The 23,131-nt window shown below is 38.9% G+C and overlaps 1 protein-coding gene across 1 annotated transcript in view; it reads left to right on the top strand.

The window, feature by feature from the left end:
- The window catches only part of VWA8 (von Willebrand factor A domain containing 8), a 305,649-nt gene that overhangs the window by 116,899 nt on the left and 165,619 nt on the right, over positions 1-23,131 (top strand). Inside the window, exons 19-21 of the mRNA XM_074329337.2 lie at positions 2,761-2,867; positions 8,424-8,495; positions 20,518-20,594. Of these exons, the coding sequence (XP_074185438.2) occupies positions 2,761-2,867; positions 8,424-8,495; positions 20,518-20,594 (256 nt within the window). The remainder of the gene's footprint in view (positions 1-2,760; positions 2,868-8,423; positions 8,496-20,517; positions 20,595-23,131) is intronic.

Genomic DNA, 23,131 nt, shown 5'->3' with positions numbered 1-23,131 from the left:
GATGTAGATTGTGATAATCCTCAGGGTACCGACCGGTACTACAGTATTTCATGCCTTCCTGCTCTGGCATTTCCACAAGCATTGTGTTTCATGGTCCTTTCCTCCTGGCTAGCCGTGAGTATAATTTTCAGTTGGGGGGAGGTTTAGCTCTTCCTAAAAAGTTGCGCATTCTTCAGTTAGAGCACAGTCACAGGTTCTCTATTTTTTGAGGTAATTCCCTGTTTTATCAAAACGTCCAATGTGTGACCCCTCTCCAAAGGGGACTGTTGTGATTTTCTTTATAGTAGGTGTTTTTAATTGTTGGGGCTACCCTGAGAGAAGAATTTGGTATTGAGGAATGTAGATGCCTTTTTTAAAGTAAAATTGAAAATTCAGCATACTGATGGATCTGGGTACAGATATACAGAGCCAATTCAAAGAGACAGAGTAACTTTGGGTCTTTTTAAGACTCATAATGTCACTTGGAATTTTTTAACATCTCCACCCAAAGAAAAACTGCATCCTTCCCATTATAGATTCTTTAATCCTGGCAACAGACCAGTGTTAGCGGTTCCCATCTAAGCCTTGTGTCGCGATAAGGAAGCTAGTTTAAGAGACTTGATTCTGCTGGTTCCATTCATCTTGAATGCCGTCTCTCTTCTGGAGAAGTCATTGAATTCACTTTCCTTATTCAGTGGCCATGCTCAGCAAACGACATTCTGATAAGGACTTGGCTTTTTCCATGCAGGTCACCCTCCAAACAATATGCTGATCGGACAACCAGTGTATCATACAGCCATGTGGCAGTTGCAGTTTTCATTGCTATGTAACATTTTTGCAATTCTGGTTTTATATATAAAAATAGAGTTAGGTTTATCTTCCGTTGTAATGGCAAGGTCAGGTTTTGAGCCTACCAGGCTGAGGACCTTGACAAATTTACCAAAAGTCCTGTGAGATTTCTCAGAAGATTGCTCGCCAGTTTTCTCCTGGGGAAGTATAGTATCACCACTGTGCAGGCACTTTGCTTTTCTAGCTTGAAATTTTAATAAGCATTGGTTGAATGAATTAAATTGTTGTCAAGCCCTAAATGTACTGAAATAGATATACTCTATAAAGTAAATCATACATGCTAGCACATGCTGTGTGAATGTGAAATTGTGTGCCATCTCAACACTCAAGTGTACAGTAAACTCACCACCATGGCCCTGTGTTTCCCTGTACACTTTCATGTTGGGTCTATTTCAGAGACCTGGTGACAGTAAATAAATAGTAGATTCTCGGCATGGCAGCTCGCGGTTTCTTTCCCTTGAGAACTTGTGAATAAAAGGAAAATGGCAAGAATCTATTGACGGAAGAGGTTCACCATGCTTTGGCAAATAGGGAGCACTCAGCAGTGACTCAGCAGGGTGAGGGTTTAAGTATTTGTAGCTCAGAATTGTTCACGGTGCTCCAGAGACGCCAAAGTTGCTTTTGCACCTTGTCTTTCAAAATGCTGTACCACAAAAATGGCAGTTTTCTTATTTGAAGTCGGGGGGGTCAAAACACAGGTTAATTGTTTAAGATACTGTCGTTTTCTACCTGCTTGCTAGGGCATCTACACAGGATGGGATATTATTTGGAGTCAAAGGATTGAGCATCCCCCACATGGCAAGAAAGACCGTCAGACTATTCCGAGTTCTGTTTTTAGCTTTAGCCGTACTAGCTGGGAGAGGGTAAGCAAATTACCCAATTTGTGTTCTTCTTAGCGTCCTCATCATTCTTGTTTCATTGTTAGGAAAATTACATGACACTGTATGAGGAAACAGTAAGCCGAAGCCCCTGGTCTGGGTGCTGGTCTATGGACGGTTCTCAGGAAAGGCTAGCTGCTGTGATTGTGGTGATGAGTAAAACTATTACTACTACATGTTATTATTATTGACCTTGGAATCCGTTCAGACAGTGAACCTGTGCATCTGGTTGCTGTCGGGAGTGCACATGCAGTATGTTCCCTGACTTCAAGAAGTTGATTATTTAGTTTCCTGGCTTCAGGGAGCTCGAATTCTGTTCTCAACCGACTGTAGGAGACTATACAATTATAACTATCACAAAATAAGTATGTAGCACCTGGAGTGCTTATTTCAAAATACCCATCTCCTGGACTAGCCCTGAAAATAGTAATTGGAGAGCTCTGGGGTGGATGGGTTCGTCTGTATTTTTGACTAGACTGCTGGGGATTCTCATAGGTGGTTTTTCAGTGGGTGGGTCCTAAAGAATGATATTCAAGGTATTTCAGGGCTTTTGAATTTACACTTGGCTTATATATACCCTGTTTACCTGAAAATAAAACCGAACTGGACCATCAGCTCCAATGCGTCTTTTGGAGTAAAAATTAATATAAGACCCGGTATATTATATTATATTATATTATATTATATTATATTATATTATATTATATTATATTATAGACCCAGTCTTATATTATATTAAATTAAAATTATATTAAAACATGCTGTTTGCTACATGTGTATTGTTTTAAATAAAATTTATTACATTTTGAAACATTTTAAGCTTTTTGTAGAGCTTTAAGCCTTTTTGATGTAGAGCTAAAAACATTCTGGTTAATAAAACACTGTCAAGGTTTCTGTTACCAGCTTCAAGCTCATTTCTTTTATACGTTAAAATAAAATTCCTTGACGAGTCCACGAGATGTTAAAGGTGCTGTGTTGCATTCTGTATGGGCTGGACTTGACTTCTCTGAGGACGGGGCCACGAGCCATTCTCTGTCCTGTGTCACATTTTCAGGCGAAATCGCCTCTGGATCTCTGAGGATCGGAGCTGTCAGCGCACCGATCTATAATGCCCACGAGAAGATGAAAGTGCCTGATGTCCTGTTCTATGACAACATTCAGGTAAGGTCATTGCTTTGCACTCACGGACAAATCGCCACCTACACGGTAGCACTTCTTTCTGGTTCAAGTGAAACTGTTCAATTATTTTTGTAACTTGCTAAGTTCAATTCAAATGATGTGGAATGAAGGGTTGAAACATCTTCCATTAATGTGTTGTAACATTGCGAGAGCTGCTGCTATGATTAGTGTCTGATGAAGTTTATATGCGCTTATACACTATGTCTTAGATAAATAAATGAATGTATTATTAAGCTAAAAACAAAGTAGAACTAATACTTACCTTCTCTGCTTTGCTGTTAGTTAAATCATTTTAGTAGTTCAAAGAGGATGTGTCCTGTGCGTTCTTTCCTTCATATTCCTTTCCTCTTCCTGAAAATTTCTAGCATTTTTCTGTTCTTTACTTTTCCTTCGTTTTTTAAAAGGAGGTAGGTAATTTCCCACTTGTCAACTAACCTATAATTACGGACTTTCTACTGAGACACAGAAATAAGTGTGTACCCAGAAAGCTTTATTGTAGAGGTTCATTTTAAGAAGCATTTTTTCCAGAGAAAATTATCCATAATATAAAGTTTTTTTCTTTTCCAGAGTTTCTGTCAAGTGGTTATATATTCATTTTACAGTAAAACACCTACTTAAATTTTTTGTAATATTTGGTCACTAAACTGTATGCAAATAATAACCTTACATTTACAAATTATGTTGGAAAAATTTCTACTTACTATTTTCATCATATTAAGGATTTAGGGATACTAAAGAAAAATTTCTTTTTTATCTGCCGTTTTCCAATCCTATTTGTTGTCCAAGGAGTACTATAACTTATATCCCTACATTATAGCAACAGCGTAGAAAATATCTAGGAAAATTCTTCTTTCTCAATAAAATTGTTGATTGTATATTTTGAAATCCGTCAAAACTTTAATTATCATCTGTGGCATAGCAAAAGGCATAATCCAATTTGCTTTTTATTCATTCTGTCGCCCTTTAACTAATGTAGATTTTATTTTCTTCCAGAGCATTAATGCTCTTATATAAGCAGCAGACTCGTGAACAGAAAATGTAGTTACTTCTGAGAGACAGAAGAGGAAAAAAAAATCTTACCTGTCAATAGACAAAAACATGATTGTAAGGAAAATATACTATTTTGAAACGGATGGTATCGCACTCTGTCTCCGTAGTAGACAGGAACAAAGAAAAAAGAATCAGGAAACTTTGTTATGAGTGACGATTGGGAAACCTCCCTGGTAGCAAATGCTGAGACTTGCCAGCATCTGAGGATGTAGGAAGGTCAGTAGCAGGGAGAGTCCTGTGCCCTTGAACAGGGTGTGTTGCCGTGGCGCTTGGGACACAGACGAGGAGGAACTCAGGGCTGATGTAAACTTCTCAGGGGCCCTGAGGGACTGTCTGCAGCCTGTCTCCACACATCCCTTCTCTTCAGAGCGCATTGTGAGTTCACCATTCGTGAAAACTTTTAGCTGTACCAGTTCTAGGGACAGTGGTATGATCACATGTGCTTTTGTTGCATGTGTTCCTATGTCCAAGGTGCCACATCTTGTCACTGACGCTGTAGTCTTCAGTGCCTCTGGTATAGTTAGATGCTTCTCTGCCATCTTGTTCTGTGCTCTGTGCTCCTCTTACCACATTGTGTTGAAACTGATTTTTTAAATGTTTTTCCACACCACTAATGCAAAGTGTGGTGTTTTCTTTATTTTGTATCTGTAGCAAGTAACAGTGACTACTGAATAAATATCTATTGAATGAATTAATGGATTAATGAAAGGATAAGTAAGATTTTGAATGTTCTTGATTAGGAGTATTATCTCATTAAATTTCCGATTAAGGAATACTATACTTTGCAGCACAAAGGAGGAGAAATTGGAGGAAAGAGTTTAATTGCCTTTTAATAAGCTAAACGGAGCTGTAGATCTGAAAATTTTTAAAAATATCTCCCGTGTGTCAAGCCTTGTCCTAAGGTATTAGGATGCACAGATTAAAATACACACATACGCATACAGACATGCTCACACACAAGTGCCTGTGTTTGTCAAAGGGAGAAAGACAATCAGGGTTACTGTACAGTGTGATGGAAGCACGTGCAGGTTACCATGGTAGCACTGATGAGGCAATGGTCCCAGATTAGAATGATCACAGAAAATGAGTTAACAGGCGAAACTGAGAGTCGCTCAGCATTTGCAGAGACTTGGCTATGTGAGAGAGGAGCTCATTTAGGGAGCTACATGTAATTAATTGTCATTGGCACAGAGCTGAGGTTGCAAATGGAAGAGTGACAGGAGACAAGGCTGATGAGTTAGGAAAGGTCTAGGTCATCTGGACCTTGCTCATTAAGGAATTTGGCTGCTGTTCAGAAGAAGCGAGGAAGCTGTTGAAAGATTTTAAGCACATTTCCACTTTTGATAACTTTGCATTCACTCTAATGTCGTCTGAGTTGGAACCAGGGCAGAGAGACTAGTTAGGAGACGGTTGGAATAGTCCAGGTGAAGTTATGAAGGATCTGAAAAAAGAAGGATCTGAACAGTGGGGACAGAGTGAAAAGGACACATCACAGGGCGATTTATGGGGTTGGTAGAATCAGTGGAATTTTGTGTTAGATGAAAGACCGAGATTCTCCGTCCGGAAGCACATAGTCTGGTGGGAAAGCAAAAAGAAGAGTCAAGGGGAAATGATTCTAAATTGTGCCCAGGACTGGAACACGATGTCAGAGGAAAGCGGTGGGAGGTGAAGCTGAGACTAAATCAGTAAGGTAACAAGTGGCCTTTGTTCCTAAGGTAATAGGACTCATTTAAGGAATCGAAGAAAGAAGTGACATGGCTTTGCACAACAAAGTGAGTCAGGACAGGCAGACGTCAGAGGTACTCAGGTCTGGTTCCAGCACCCACCCCACCCCCCGCCATAAAGTGCATATATCAAAAGCGAGTGGCGGTCATTTTGCCGGTGGAGGGTCTTACCTTCCATCTGTAAAAAACGCAACACCAGGGAAGCAGGATATCGTGCCATGAGGTTTGCCTGTACCGCAGAGGGCATGTTGGCTCAAGGAGAGACTGAAGTTAGAGAAACCAAACTGGCTTATACAAATCTAGGCCAGAGATCATAAAAGCTGAATGAACACTGTGGGGAGAAAAAGGAAAGCACAGGTAGAGTGGACTTTTTGGTCGTTATGATAGCTTAGCTTTAGTGTTCAATTGTCTCATGATAAGGGAGGAGTGGGGTGGTCAGGACGGCAATGACAGGGCTTTGCTCAGGCCGTAGAAAATGGTCTTATAAGTCAGGATAAAAGAGGATAAAGAATGAAGTGGAGAGGAAAGTAATGAGTCATGTTTTGGACATGTTGAATTCAAGGAGACTGGGAAATAACCACGTAGTTCGATTGTTCCTCAGAAGTACAGGGCTGGAGTGAGGACAAAAGTCTTGCAAGATCAGTGTGGAGTTGGTGGCTGAAGCCATGGAAGGAATGGATGAGGGAGGAGTTAGGGGATAGGGTCAGAATCAGCTCTTCACGAACTGACATGAGGGTCCCAGATCTGCACACAGCCCTCCCTCGCTGTCCGAGTAAACACACCTGCTCTGCCTGTACTGCGACCCCACCCCCACCCCCAGGGAAGCATGTACAAAGGTAAAAAGAGAACACATGAAGGGACATGGGGAAAATGTAAGGAATTACTACGAGAAGATCGACCCCTGAAGACTATGGAGAGAAATTGTTAGGGAGATAGGAAGGACTGCAGCGACAGACAACTGGGGGAGGAGACTTAAAAAAGTGGGGTACTAAGTAGGTCAGGAGGTTAAGAGAAGAATTATGTAGGTCGTGACCTTAGGTATTGTTGATTTGAATAATCTAGTTAGATGTAATGAAGGCATGAAGTAGGACCACATAAGAAAAAGTAAAGAAGGCTATAGACATAGTCTGGGTTATTTTTCAGTATTTACATTTTTACCTGCTATACAGGTGCGCATTCCAACTTTTCTGTCTGTTTTTTTTAACTTTTCTTTTATTAGTTTCAGGTGCACAAAACAATGTAATAGACATTTATCATTTATATCCCTGACACAGTGACAATCCCCCTCCCCCCCGTCTCTTCTTTATGCAGATTAACCCATTTATTTCTGGAAGAACTTAATGTTGTCTGGAACTTGGCGCTGACGTTTTATCTTAGTTAGAAGGCAGAGCTCTCCAGACCCCTTTATCACTAGAACCCGGGTTAAAGGAGGGTTCTAGGGCTCCCTTTTAACTGGGGTAACCAGACAACTTGCTTTGCTTAGGATGGTCCTTGTTTATGTTTGTTGTCCCAGCATAATTATTAATAATGTCTCCTTCTGTTCTTAAAAGTATTCCAGAAAGGACAATGAATTGATATCTCTCCCTCCTCCAAGCCTGGTTACAATTCTAGCTCCACTGAGAAATAGATGATGTAATACAGAATTGTACACCTGAAATCTATGTAACTTTACTAACAATTGTTGCCCAATAAACTTTAATTTAAAGAAAAAAAACTCTAGCTCCATGCTGTATCTGAAAGCATTAAAAAGTAAATAAATAAAAGCCTCCAAGATGAACATTAGGGAATACTCTTCTGCTCTTGAAGGGGGGGAAACTTTCTCAATTTTTCTCTCTGTGAAAGAAAATATTGCTTAATGTGGGCAAGTAAAAGGAAAATGTTATATAAACCAAGTTGAGAAAAGAAAAGCAAGTGACAAGCGAGAAAAATACCTGCAGCATATATTAGATGCAAAATGAGCCAATTTAAGCAAAACAGAGAGACTTAATCAGATTTGAAGATTGAGACAATCAGAGTCTCATCCATTCCATGGCTCCAACTACCAAGTCTGCACTGCCTTTTTCACAAGTAAGGAACTTCAGCATCTTCAGTACTTAGGAGGTGATTGTTGTTTTGATACAAAAACCAAGAGCAAGTAATAGGGATATTAATCGTTCTGGGATATAGTTCTCCGCTTAACCCCCACCCTCCTGAGCCTTTCTGACCTACTTACAGTTGTCCTGTGTTTCAAGATATGAAAGAGCAGTGTAACTTCTTCCTCTGTGGCTGTTGTGAACAACTTTAATCTTGTTCTTTTATTACGGTGTATCATTTGAATAAAAAAAATGTGGAAGGTAAATAATACACTTTTAATTCACTACATCCTTTGAAGGTAGTGGTTAAGAGTACGTCAGTGTAAAATGTTCCATGGAAATCCCATTATTCTAGAAAGCCTGTGTACATTTATATTAACAAGTGTTCATTTAAATATTACATTAAATTATAAGCCAACTCTGTATCGTGCAACAGCTGAAAAAATATTTGAAATATTGGTCAGTGGCTTAGTTTTGCTCCTGTATACTATTTCAGGTTTTCAGGATAAGTGACCTAATTGGTTATATATATATAACCACAGCATCAATTTTTGTTTTTCTAAAAACATCAAATTGTCTGTCTATTATAATAGGTGTTTTTTCATCTTTCCATGAAGATACTGTTATAGCTAACCTTCTCATTTCACCTTGATTATGTAAGACACAATAACCTGTTGGTCTCTTTTCTCTAGCACATGGTAGTGATGGAAGATATGCTGAAAGACTTTCTTCTTGGAGAACATCTGTTATTGGTTGGTAACCAGGTGAGTTATGGCCGGAACTCAGGTACTAATGAATAATTGATAGTAACGGTTCAAAAGCAGTAAGTTTCTCCTCTTTGTTGGAATAAGTTTGGGAAATTCTTTTTCCTGAATGACTAGTTTAATTAAACAATGAAGGTCTTCTACCTTGTAAACTTTAGAATCGTCTCAGGGCTAAAATCACCCCCAATTCAATCACCGTCAAGTCTTGCCCATTCTACCTCATAAGTATCTATTCTTTTTCCCACGTTTGTCACCCTAGCCTGTTCACCGTCACCTAGCACCTGGACTGTAGCAGTAGTTTCCTAAAATAGCTGTACCCCCATCCTACGCCCACCTGATCTCCTCTGCACTCTGCAGTCAGATCGACACCTGCAAAATTAAAATCTGATCAAGTCTTTGGTTTGTGCGTACATGGACTCCCCACTGCCCTCAGGTATAGTCTTCGGTATGGCTTTCAGTGTCCTACGGGGTCTGGCCTCTGCTCGCTTTTTAGTCCCCAGCCTTGGCTCCCTCCCTTCTGGCTCTGAACTTCCGGCAGCGTCTTATCTCTGCTCTGGTCCTTGATCCGTGCCCTTCTCTGTGGAGCCCTCCAGACCCCTTCCCACACCCCCTCCCTTAACTCCAGGGGCGTCTTCCCTCATCCCTCCCTAGCTGGTTGGGTTCCCCCGCTCTGCCTCCTCCATCTCCCTGTCATCACACTGGTCATATGCCACTGTGTTCCCGCGTAGAATGGTGTCTTCCCAGCTTGTCTATCTGCCCCTCGCTGGCAGAGACCACAGTTCTCTTGCTCATTTCTGTATCCTCAGTTCTCAGCACACGACCTGCTACATAGTAGATATTCAGTACATGTTTAGAGAGGGAATGGATGAACAGTTTGTCGTCAAAGGGTCCTGATAATTTTTCTTAATGGAATTGTCAGACTCACAGTGAAGCACAGCTTTAGTTTTTTTAATTAGCCTTAAATTACGGATAACAAGCTTCCAGAGGAGTTGGGTCTTTTATTTTTCCTTTGTTTAACTTATAGAAACAATGCATATTCTTTCTTTATTTAGTCCCTCAAACTTATCATTTTAAAGTGTTGATTTTTTAAAACAATAGAAACGGCCCGTTGAGGGGTTTACAGGTCGAGTGCGCAGGCTTGGCAGTTAGCTGGCTAGAGGTCCAGTAGTGCTTACTTCACAGGTGACCATGACTTTGTGCAAAATGCTTATCTTACGAAGGCTGTTTCCCCATATGTAACCTGGAAATAAAAATCGTACTTTATTGGGCTGATGTAAGGCTCACATGAGATAATGCACAGAAAGCACTTCACACAGTGCCTGGCTCATAGTAGGTGCTCAGTTAAAGTTAAATCTGTGTATCACTGTACTGTTAAAAAGGACTTTAATAAGTTCTCTTATTTCATTTTTTTTCTAAAGAATTTAAAGGAAAGTGATAAATTGTTCACAGCCTTTTTTTTCACTCTTTGAAAAGTCCTACCTACAGAATACTAAAACATTAATTAAATTACTAGTAATAATTAAGTGCTAATTAGTATTTAGCTAATTAAATGAGGTCTGACTTGGTGCATGCTTACATTTACCAGGTCTGGGAGTGGAAATGGGACCAAAGTGGCTGGTTAAAATCTAAACAGAGCTTTTTGAGTACTTTGGCCAGTTTCAGTTCCTTTCAAACTTGTTTTCAAGAGCATCATCGGTGTTAAGATCTGAGCAAGATTCTAGACTCTTTTTTTCCTCCCAGCTTTATTGAGATATAATTGACAAAATTATAATATATTTGAAGTGTACAGTATGATGGTTTGATATGTGTATACATTAATAATTACACATATTGTGACAGATGGAATTCCTCCCATCTATTAATTGCTAATTCACACATCCGTCACCTCACATATTTACCTTTCTTTTAGTGAGAACATTGAAGTTTCAATTATATAAAACAGTGTTACCACTTCAAACATTAGATCCTCAGACCCTATTCATCTTAGAGGTGAAAGTTTGTTCCTTCTTACCAACATCTCCCTGTTTCCCCCACACCCCAGCCCCTAACAACTACTTTCTTACTCTGTTTGACGTGTTTTTTTTTTAGATTCCACATATGAGTGACACCACACAGTATTTGCCTTTCTCTGTCTGGCTTGTTTCATTTAGCATGATGCCCTCCACGTTAATTATGGTTAAGCTCTGTCTGGACTGCTTCCATCGGTACGAGGTAGAGGGGGGGTGAAGCCCCCTGTGTATCATTGGCAAATATAGCAGGTGCCCCACAGGGATGAGCTCTGCTGAGGATGATGTGGAGTTACTGCTCGTTCCCTGTGCGTCCCTCAGAGTCCCAATCATCTAGGACATTCCTTTTTCTGGAGCGAGTACTTCTGCGATGATAGTCACTTAGATCCTTCATCAGTAGCTTTGAGAGAATACTCCGCTGTATTTATCAGGGGTATTTCAGTACCTCTCTTTATATTTTATGACCCTTCTCACCTTCCTCCTTATTTCCATTTGTGGGAAAAAAGAGACAGACAAGTGACGTGCAGCTGACAGGTTAGGGACTGCTGACGCGCAACTCGCAGGGTAGTGTCACTGGTGTTTTCACTCAAATGCAAAGTGACAACCATCTGGGAAAATGCCTGTTTTAATCACATGATTTGTTTTGAAAATAAGTAAACCACTTGTAGCAGTTAGTTGGTCTGGCTCCATTCTTTCTCTTTGTCCTTCGAAAACATTACATGATGACTACTCAGGAAGAAGCAAAGTCAATTAGAAGTGAAACTTTGGGTGTTAAATATTGACAGAGCAGCCAGCAGTGGGTTAGTGTAATTATACAATAAAGTGTAATGAGTGCTCTGAACACAAACTGTCTGTACGTAGATGAAGTCTACCCAGCCTTCTGTTTGCAAAGTAGAAACTGGCTGAAGGCCAGGAACGAAACTGTCCAACAGTTGTTATAAGTTTAGAGAGGTTTTGAAAGATTCCTGTTACCAGTGGCAGTTTTTACAATGAGGAAATTTGAAAAGACTGAGAATACGTGTTGATTTTGAGATATCTCCAGGTTTATCATCTTTGTTAAGCCTAATCCCATCTTTTCCTTCCATATTATAATACTCTTTTCTCTAAAGATGAGACAAGATTTCTTAACTATTCTATTGGGAAGCTGAAAACAATTCCATAAACTTCCCTTATCATAGGCAAAATGAAGTGGGCTTTTTTGGTGAAATAAGATTGATTTTTTTTTTTTTTATCCTTTCAATTTTCTATGTGGAATTGTAGGGCACAGTACATCAGCTTCCCAGTAAGTGAGGCAGAATTACTGCCTGTCAGCCAAAGGCATAAGGTGCCTGGAAATTACGCGTTTGACAGTCCCCTGGTATATAATGCTATATACTGTACAGCAAGTTTGTATGCTGTTGCATGCAGTGTTTTCTACTTACTGGAATCATAACATTACATGTACCTTTCATGCAAGTAGTACTTTTATACTGGCTTTTTTTTTAATCACAGCATAACTTTCTATTTATTTCAACTTTACTGAAAGAGGGGAAAAAGAAATGCCTGTTTATTTTTGAGTCAGTGGTGCTTTTTCTGTCCCAACTCTACTCAAGAATAAGCTTCCTTCCTTCCTTCCCATTCCCATATCATATTTTCTTTTGTAGAGGTATATTTATTCTATATGCAGAATATTTATCGTGAATATTTTGGGTTATAGAATCAGCCTACAGCAGCATTTTTTGTTGTTGTTGCTGTTGTTTAAAAACGCCCTAAGAATAAACTTGTTCATGTATAGGGATACTTGAGTTTTGAAAGGCAGTTGCATTTTTTTCAGATATCTGAAGGAAAAATATTTTAGCAGTGTGGTGGTGTAAAATGCTCAGGTACCCCTTACGTAAGAATTATTTTTAAAATGTGCGGTATTTTGTTTTAAGAAATGAATATTTAATCATCTACATATAATGATTTTTCCTGGTTTCTGCTGTTAGAATGTCAAAGCAAGTCAAAATTAATTTATATTTAATGAGGCCTAATTAATAATTCACATTCACTTCTACATGAATGTGTTTGTCTATTTTGCCATATTTGTCAACTTTTTTTAAGCCAGCCTTATATCCTTTTACCAAATGATAGCAGTGAAATATTTATGCATAAGCTCTTCTTGTATTCCATAGTGCATATTTTTGCCCTTACCGTCATATATCATGCCTTCCTTATCATATAACCACTTAGCTCTGGCTGGTTTTCATGTAGGATGCCTTCTCTATGCCTGGTCCTGTGTTTCATGTTTTTACAGTACTGTTTTTTTAAGTTCTCCTTTCGATTCTACGGTAATTTCTGATCTATCAGCAGTGATAGAAATCTTAGAAAGCATCTCTTCATTTTATTTTCCTGCTAGTAGTTGAAAATGGCTCCCCCTTGCCTATCAGATTAAATGTTACATAGGGAGATACTCCACATGACCTGCGATCGGCTCCAAAGTACTTCCGTCATTCTAGTTGTTCCAAATCAGCTTCTTACCGGTCCTGCCATCCTGCTCCCTTTTGCCCCCAGCCATTTTCCAGTGTTGGCTTCACAGGGTGCTGCTTCCCCTCATCCTGGACTATCCTGCGGGTTTTCAAGAGTATGGATGTTTTTTCCTCTCTGAAGCCTTTCTTAGTCTCCCCAAAAGGAGATAATCTTGTTTTCCTCTGCATGTTTACAGTATTTTATCACATTTCTATTCAGGTTCATTTTAAAGTTGTTATAGGTTGTGTGTTTTTTTGTTTTTAATTTCATCTATATACTAGAATTATCAGTTTCTTATAAGCAAGGATTAAAAATGCTTAATATTTGTATATTGTACAGTTTCCAATGTACATTTGTTGTCATCTCATTTAGCTCTACATTTACCTTTGAGGTAAATATATTTTATTTTTCCCGTTTTACAAATGAGCAGCCTTAAGCTCCAAAAGGTTAAAATACTCGCTCAAGGTCACAGAGCTAGTTAATGGCAGAGTTAGGATGTAGACCCCAAAGCTCATGCTTTTTCTCACCATCTTACCTAATTCTTATACTAGTAATAATAACAGCAACAATAGCAATAATATCACATTGAGTTCTTATAATAGGCCAGGAACGATGCTTTACATACAGAGTACAGGGCACTTACAATTTTTCTACTATACAGAATTTTAAGGTATTCTACAAAAAGAGTGTAGAATAAACTCCCTTGTACCCATCACTTACTTAGTTTCAACAATTATCAGCATTATTATTGTCCATCTTATTATATCTATTCCCTAAATACTTTTTAAATATGTCATCTTTTCATACATCTTTTACATAATGCATTTTTGTTGTAAATAGTATTATCTCTTATAGAACCACAATTCCATTATTAAAAGTTACAAATTAACACTCATCCCGCACTATCCTCTGATACCTGGCCTGTTTTCCGTTTTCCTTGATGATCTTTCCTTGATGTCATTTTGCAGTTGATTTCTCCAATCGGCGTCCAAGCAAAGCTTGGCCCTTGTGTTTAATTAGTGTGTCTCCCAAGTTCCTTTGCAAGAGAGAAGGTATTCTCTCCTGTTCTCTTTATGCCGAGCGCTCTTGATCCATTTTCATAAATATAAACAGTTTATTCAGAATTATACCAATATTGATAAACTTCCAATGAGGAAATAGTTTTAGAGTAAATTTCATTGAGCCAATTTAAGTTCTTGATTAATTTACGCAGTGAAATTAAGCCATATTAATTTTTTCCAGGCCAGAAATAACTGCTTGATTTTCTAATTTTCATAGCCTTTGATTTTGAAATCTTTCATACGTTAGGAAAGTCAGTAAACATATACTGCGTGCCAACCAAGCAGGATGTTATACAACTGTTACTATATAATTCTGTACAATTCTTCCTATCTCATTCCATCTATTAATCTTAGGCTTAGTATGACCAGGAACTTAGTTTTCTGCCCGTAGAGGCTTTGTAAATGTTTGTTGAATTGTTTAATATTGAAATACGGTGGATATTTTATTACCAAAATAGAAAAATGTGAATTTTGCTAATTAGCAATTTGAACCGAGCGCTGGCAGATTGCTATGTGGCAGCGTCAGAAATACCTCATGTTGCTTCGCCAGCACAGTTGTCTGACATCTGTGGGGAGACTGAACGGTTTGTTCAGAAATGTTCTTCCTTGTGTTTCTCCAGCAGGTAGTGGCAGCAGGGAATTTGATAACTAAGCGTGGATGCTTCTAGTAACACTGGCAGCTGGGGAGTCCCTAGGCCAGGAAGTACTTGGTTTCATCCAATAAATGACCCTCATCTTTATTTATATGACTTTGTGGCCCTTCTCAAACCCCTTGCTCAGTGAATTTGACAGAATTACAGTCTGGAAATTCTTTGCTGTTCTGCTGCATCCTCTCTGCCAGTCAGTTGGTCCATCCAGTGTTTCTTAGTGAATATTTTTCTTGTATTTATTTTGAGTTTGTATTTTGTTTTTGCAGATGCATCGATTTCTTTTCCCCACAATATTTGTCACGGCTTCTTTGGTCACACCTAATGACCAGACTACTCCAAAGTAGCTCTTTGCCATTTATCACAGCGCAGTATTCCAAAGGGAGGTTGCCAGGGTGTGGGTTTTATCATTCCTGTTTGAAAAAGGAGCTTGTAACTTTGACAGGAAGCTTTATGAGTAAGTGCATTTTAGAGCCATGCAAACCAGCAGTACAATCAAAATGTATGTCTTCTTATCTGACTTCTGGGTACTGTTTGTTGGCTCTGGTACAGAGGACCCATTTGTGCACATGTTTCAGATTCTTTACTATTCAGTTTTAATGATTTTTTTCTGATTACATAAGTGATGCATGTTCACTGAGAGAATTGGGGAAATAAGAAATTTCAGTGATCGTATAACAGCAGTCCCTTCTTTTGTTATAGGATTAAAAAATAATAGAATCAGATAATGTTTAGACATCAGCTTATCTAGACCCTCTGAATTTAAATGAGGAAATCTAAGCTCAGATGGTGGTAGAAACTCCACCTGACAGAGGTGAAGCAGGAATCATAATCTAACTCTCCTAAGCAGTAGTATAGTAAGTATATTTTCAGGCTAATGTTAAGCAAAGAGTTGGAAGGTTTGATATTTGATGGAAATGTTAAGGCTAAAGAAAAGCAGATGCAATTTATTTCTCATGATTTTAGTGTAATATTAGTTTCTTTATTTTGTTATTTTTGACTGCAGTTGGATTTGTTAATGACATTCATGGAGTAGCTTTTCTAAAGAGGAAAAAGGCAAAAACATCTCTAAATATTATGCAAACTGCTCTAACTCTACGTAAGTTGTTAAAGAATTGGGGGCAGGGGGTTGGCCGGTTAGCTCTGTTGGTTGGAGCGTGGTGCTATTAGTAGCACCAAGATTGCCCATTCGATTCCCACATGGGCCACTGCGAGCTGCAGCCTCCTTAAAAAAAAAAAAAAAAAAAAAAGAACTAGGTGGAACTAGAAGGAATGCCCAAAGCGAAGACACTTGGAGTCCATTTAAAATATTACTGCAGAAGAAAAGATCCCACTTGGCTTTCTCCCTGTTCCCCTCCTGAACCTTAGATACTGTGCAGGGAGTTCCTGGACACACGTTTCAGGCTGTTTTATAACCCTGGAGTGACTGGTCTCTGACTTCATGGCATCAGCACATAAGCTCTCATACAAATCAGTTCAGCGAGGCTACCACCTAACATTCTGTTCTGCAATGTGGTGAAACAGAAAACAGCCCAATATGTTGAGTCAGAATGGATTTGCCTTCAAAATCCGTTGGGTACAGGGTTGGTTACTGCTTAGAACTGAAGTTTATTTCTCTCCAAACTAGGTACATTACCTCCCACCCACACGACGGGCATGAGGCTTCCAGGAAGCACTGAGAGCATGTGTATGCAGATAGCAGAGGGCCCCATAAATTTTGGTTTCCTCTTTGGTAAAGAGGGGGCACAAGGTTCCCCGAAGAGGTTTCTACCTCCTTTAGCAAAAGCAAATCGCATGACTTCCCTTTCTTTTCCGTCCCTCCTTTCCTCAGTTTTCAATAGTTATTCACCGTAGGTTCTACTTGAGTCTCCAGTTTTGACGGAGAGAAGACAGGGGAGAGCCTCAGAAGAGCAGGGACATTGCCTCGGAACACGGAGGGGTGAGTGGAAGGTGACAGGTAGACAGGGAAGGATGGGCTGTTCCGTCCTAACAAATAGTGTGAGCAAAGACCTGGAAGCCAAGGGTTCTGGAGACAGCTGGCTGGTTAGGAACACGTCTGAGTGCCACTTGCAATGGCCGACGCAGCAAGCCTGCAAGTTGATCTGCTGCGGCGGGGGATCTTTGAACTTTCAAGTCCCAGAACAATTGCCCTTCGCCCGAATGCCATTCGCAGCCTCATGCTCTCTGCCTGCTTTCCGTACCTCGGCAGCCTTTTCCTCCTCCTCCACTGCTGGCCCCTTCTCCCCTCCACAGGATATGGACAGAGTTGTCCAAGTTCCGTATTTTCTTCTTGTCCAGGAAGACAGGCCCGGAAGCCCTTTTCCTCTTTTGCTGCTAATCTCTTTGAGGAAACAGAGCAACTAAAATAGTAAGTCTGGGGAAGTTATAAGAGTCCCAGATCCTTCTACGTTCTTCAAGACATCGCCCCTGATCTTTTCTCTCACAGAAACTGGAAGCACGTGTACTTCCTGCCCTCAGTGCGATTCCTGTCTCTTTCCGTGCTCCCTTTTCTCCTGGCCCTGTAGCCAAAGGGCCGTAGGACCCCAACTCTGTGACGGTCCTTCTTCCCAGGACATTGTCCTGAGGGACACAAAGGGACAGTAATGACAAGTGCCAATCTCTTGAGGCAGTTTGTAGCTTTTAGGAACTATCGTTCCACAGGTTCCTTCTCCCGTTTAAATTTTCACTAAATATGATCTTCACTAAGAGTCAGTAATGATGTAAAAAACTATTTCATGCTCCTTTTTATTAAAGGATACAAATTGTATATTCAGAATAATGACTAGTCGGTATAGATATGCACAGCAACGAAATAAAAACAATAGCAGATTTGTTTTAGCAGTTGCACATTGGGTAGTGCTTTGTTTTCTAAATTTCCCAGTGAGAAAAATGAGTATGGATAGCTTTTATAATGGAAAAATAAGATACTATTTTTGTATTTATTCAGTTATTAAAGTAATCCTGAGGATTTACTGTTCTAGGTGAAAACTGTGATTGGAACAAGCTGATTGCTATAACTGTTTCATTTTGCTCAGGATATTTACAGAAATTCCTTCCTAGGTTATGCTTTACCATTTCCTCGAAGGAACGATCAGAGCTTTAAAAATGAAGTCGGAAATGACCTGATGAGATCTCTGTTTGAGGAAAATAACTTAACACATTGTGGGCTGGCCTGTTGTGAGTCGGAGACGGAGACCAAGCAGGACCCTTTCTAGCATCTGAGCAGATAAAGGGCTGCCTTTGAGGAGAGAAGGGGAGAGGAGGCAGCGCATATGGGAAGCAGGCCCTTCGAAGCAAACATGTCCAAAATTAAACTGCTTTTTTGTGTAAAGTAGAATTCCCTCTCCACCCAGCAAATTCTCTCCTCCTCCCCTCTTGCACATGTCAGTGAATGGACCACCTTCCACCCAGTTGCTAAGACCAACACTGACTTCTACTTATCCCGACGTGCAGCCCATCACCAAATCCTAAATGTCTCTGAAATCTATTTATCTCTGCGCCTTTGTTTAATCCACCATCATCTCCTGCCTGGGTTTTTTAAGGAGTTTCCAGACTGCTTTCCCTTGCCTTCATTCTTGCTCTCTACCTGACCATTCTACCCAAGTGATTTTCCAAAACTGAAAATCTGAGCCCATCCCTCCTCTACCTCCGTGGCTTCTCGGTGCGTTTAGGAAATGGTCCAAACTCTTTTAAGTGGTTTCCAAGACTTTGCCAGAGCTGGACCCTGCCTACTGTTCTAGCTTTGTTTCTTACTAGCTGTAGCAACTCTTCTCTTGGAACGTCCCTTTTCGTAATCTTCATAGCACTGGCTCCTTGTCATTCAGATTTAGCTTAAAAGTTACCGAAGGAGAGGTCTTCACTTCTAACTCATATTAAATCGCCACCCAGTCAGTATCCCCTCACCGTACCTCAGTCGTCTGTAGTGAACTTATCACCACTATTTGATTATTTATTTATTTATTTATTTGATTATTTAGTTAGTTAGTTGTCTAATTACATGTTGCTACCTTTCTTCCTACTTTTTCTAATCTACCTTTCAATCTGTTCCCACATTTCTGGAATGGAAGCTGTGTAAAAGCAGAAACTCATCTTTTTTGTTCACTCTTATCCCTTGACGCATGCCAGCACTCAACAAATGTTTATTGATATGTTGAATGGATAAATAATTGATCTCCTGGATACCAGTCTCTCCTCTTGTCAGCGTATTTGCAGATTATTTCCATACTGACCTTCTTTAAACGTTGATATTTCTGTGTCTCTCCCTGATTCAAGGGTATCCAATGGACCTGAATTGCCTGCTCCTGTCTGGGCACACTGGATACCTCTGTCTTCCTTATTAAGTAGCTAGTAATCATTCCAGTCTCCTAATCTCTCTTGTGTCTGCCATCTTGTGGAATATTTAATGGACCAAAGATAAGCAAGAGATGCTAATCCTATGAGAGCCCACGTCACACAATTTATCAGTAGTTTATCTAGATGGTGGCTTGTCTTCTGTGTTTCAAGTATGTATGTCTCGCCTCCCTCTGAGGATTGTGAGGGACATATTCTCATATTCCCTTTGAGAATTTGTTCATCTTAGAGGCGCTGTCACAGTGTAAGGACAAAGCTGATGCTCCATAAATACCCTCTCCATCCTTGAGGCTTGTAACATGTCTCTCTGCACGAAATACCAGTGAAATTGCCAGCTTCCTAGTTTTGTTTTTTAGGATGGATTCTTAGAAGTAGGGAAAGAGATCATTCAAGGCCCAGGTTACCTAAATCAATTACAAACTGAAAGAAATATAGCCCATCATGTTGGGACTAAAAGCATCAGAATCAGACAGACCTGATTTGAATCCCCACTCCACTATGATTAGCTGTTAACCGTGAACATGTTGCTTAATTTCGCTTCGCTTTGGTTTCTTGATTTGTTGAAGTTGAAATAATCATAATACCTACCTCACGGAACTGTTATGATAATTAAATGAAGTAACATGTGAAAAATACTTAGCATAGAGCCTGGGTCAGTATAAGAAATCAGTAAGTGTTATTTATTTCTAGAACTCAGCTTTTTTTATCCACTCCTATTCTTCCCACACAAATCACTTGTTGAAAGATTTACATCCCATTAATAACGTATTCCACCTCAAAGTGAAAATTTTAAAATGGGGAAATAGCATGGGAGTGCAATCCATTTTTAATAGTCTGTCTTCTACAAAAGGACAGCATCAGGAAGTGGTAAGTAAATGAGGGCATTTGTAGGACGAGCACGTACAGTTGAGACTTAGTACTAAACCCTGGTTATAATTCTAGGTTTCCAAGACTTTAAAGGACTGCAAAGTGGGGTGAAAGGGGAAGAAGTGAGTGTTTGATTAAAACAGAAGAAGTGCAGTATTACATCTTCCTGCAACTGAAAGCTATGTTTCTGAAGGAGTGATTAGAAAAATTGTTTTTGTATTTACTTGCTCACCTTTGATGCCGTTCTTCAAATCTTACATAGTTAATATTCTGCTGTAATGTTGACACTTCAGTGTCAAAATGATAGAATAGAAAAAAACAAGATGTAGAAGAATAAAAATTATTTATGTATTTTCTTTTAAATAAGAGATTGGAACTAGTGTATATATTTAGAAGTAATTTCTTTAAAAACACACACACACGAAAAAAAACACCCTGTGTCATAGACGATGTATATTTGCTAGTTCAGTTTTCATTAATAATAGCTAAAATAGTACAACTTTGAAGAAATAGGTTTTGGTAAAAGATTCTTCTGTTGTTGTTTTTTTTTTTTTACTTCCAGACAAAAGTCTCTTTTTGTTTAATGCTTTTTGTGTAATTACAGGGTGTAGGAAAAAACAAGATTGTTGACAGATTTCTTCACCTGCTCAATAGACCCCGAGAATATATCCAGCTACACAGGTAAGAGGAAAAGAGCCACAACCACTTAAGATCTGGTTTAATTATTTTGTTTTCCCCAGTATAATATAAAATTATTTTCTTAAAGGCCCATTTTATAAACCCATTTTATTTCTGTTCCTCTTGCTCTTATCTCTCCTTCCCTTAAAAGGTAATAAAACCATGCAAAGTTTATTTTTAAAGTGACTAGTGCTTTATAAACATGAATTAATAGATATTTTGTGGACAGAGAGTGATGAACATTATATTCCACGAGTAGATTTCATCAACAGAAAGGCTCTTAAATTAGACTAAAAATGTGTAGAGTCTCACTCCACTCTAACAGGAAGCTAAAATAGCTCACAAGAGAAACAATAAATGATATGAATCTCAGGTATGAGATAAGGAACTCAAAAATATGGAAGACATCAATTATTTGTTCCCTTGCCTTCCTTAAAAACACTTTGTGGATTATCCCACAATGCTGGTTCAGGGACAGCTTTTAATCAAGTAGATTTTCTAGACATGGGTTGTTTTTAGATTTATTAGTGAACCTGTTCCAATCTTTTTAAAATAAAATATACATACAGCCACTGGGGTGGGGGTGAAATACAGCAAGGAAATATACCAATTAATAAGCAACTTAAAACTAGATTAAATTGTTATTGTTTTAATCCCATGAGATAAAAAATATTGTGTAATGGTAACATTGGATTGAATTACAAAAATTATTTTCTGGTTTGGGTCCTTTCACTAAATAATGATGTGTTCCTGAAAGAAAATTGTAGGAGAAAAAAGGCACAGTTAGGGGCCAAAGGAGAAAGAGAAGAGAACCAAAGTAAAGCTGAAGGATGGTCAAAACCTCCCTCTGGCTGTGAAGGGGTAACCGGTGCCAGATTAGTCCCACCACAGTAAAGAACTATAAACGTGGACAAAACACCAGGGAAAGAACAACGACCAGAGAGAGCTGTGAGCTGAACCACCACCAGACCTCCCACACTGTTAGGCGTCTTGGCTGAACACTGCTATTCAGAAGATCCCTAATGAAGTCCATGCTGTAGAAGTAGGACCCATCTATCCATAAAAGCTACTCTCCACACCCTTACAAAGTTTAAAAATAAGCCTTGAAAAAACAAGGATGCTTGCTATTTAACATTATTTTGGAATGTTTTTCTCATACAAAATGACTTTAAAAATTACGGGGATGAGTTTTAGGGGAAGAAATGCCTCAAAAAGATCAAGTTGATTCAAAAGAATATAAATTAACTCCTTAGCTGAACAAACTAATACTGAATGAAGGAAGACTACAAAATTCAGACAGTCAACATCAAAGCATTCATAATGTCAAGCATTAAATGGAAAATTACTAGATTTACAAAGAAACAAGAAAATTGCTAAGAGAAATAGACTCCAGAATGGTGAATAATGGAAACAGCAGACAAGGACTGTCATGTAGTGCCATAAATATGTTCAGGCATTTAGAGAGGAAAAAAATAAATATGATGAGGAAATTTTTAGGAATTCTCCATACTGAAATGGCAACCCTAAAAAAAGCAGTCTCACATATGAGTAATTGGAAACTCAAAAGAAAGGAGAAAGAATAGGGCACAAAAATATTTGAAGATATAAATGGTGTAAAAATTCCAAAATTGGATGCAAATTATAAAGTCACCAGTCCATGAAGCTCAGTGAAACTCAAGCAGGATAGGCCAGAAACCATGACAAAGTACATTATAATCAAATTGTTGAATATTGAAAGAGAAGAATCTTTAAAACTGCCAGAGTAAAAAAGACATACATAGTACCCCCTTATCTGCAGGGGTAAGTTCCAACCCTCAGCGGATGTCTGAAGCTGTGAATAGTACTGAACTCTAAATATGCTATGTGTTTTACTATACGGACTCACCTCTTCACTTAAAGGAAGCACTTCATGGCTTCGCTTTGGCATAGCCAAGTTGCCAGCCTCACTACTCTTACACTTTGGGGCCATTATTAAGTAGAATAAGGGTTGTTTAAATACAAGCACTGCGATACTGAAAAACTCTTCCTTTTCTCTCTTACCTTTAAACTTTTCCACCAGTTTTTCTTCCTACATGGACAAAGTTTGGGAGAAAATAATGAAAGAGCAAAACATTTAAAAGTTTGCTAGTTCTCACCTGAATAACTCATTTGTAACATATCATAGATAGTTCCAGTTTTCTAGCCAGAAGGCACATGGCAAGATGCGTGTTTTACATTTTAAGGATGATACAGTGAGCACTACAATTTTTCATTCTTAGGAGAATTTGTGCTGTTTTATTTCGTTTGCATTGTGTTTAGTTTTTACTGTTTAATGGTGCCCTTAAAAATACGTAATTACTTGAAAGTTTTAATGAATGTATATACTGATGCCCCTTAAACATATAATGTCAATTTAGAGCAAAAGCAAATGAATTTAAATTTTATATTTTAAAATAATCAAGCAGAAAACCAGCTTCCTCTTAAGAAAGACTTCAGAAGTTGAAATCAGCTCTCAAATTTATGCCCCAGAAAGAAGGAAGTCACTTTATATAAGAATCCCT

The sequence above is a fragment of the Rhinolophus sinicus genome, chromosome 16 (genome assembly GCF_057876585.1).
Source record: "Rhinolophus sinicus isolate RSI-liver-muscle chromosome 16, RSI-T2T, whole genome shotgun sequence".
NCBI lineage: Eukaryota > Metazoa > Chordata > Mammalia > Chiroptera > Rhinolophidae > Rhinolophus > Rhinolophus sinicus.
Note: the sequence above shows the minus strand (reverse complement) of the source record. Positions and strands in the feature narration are given on the sequence as shown.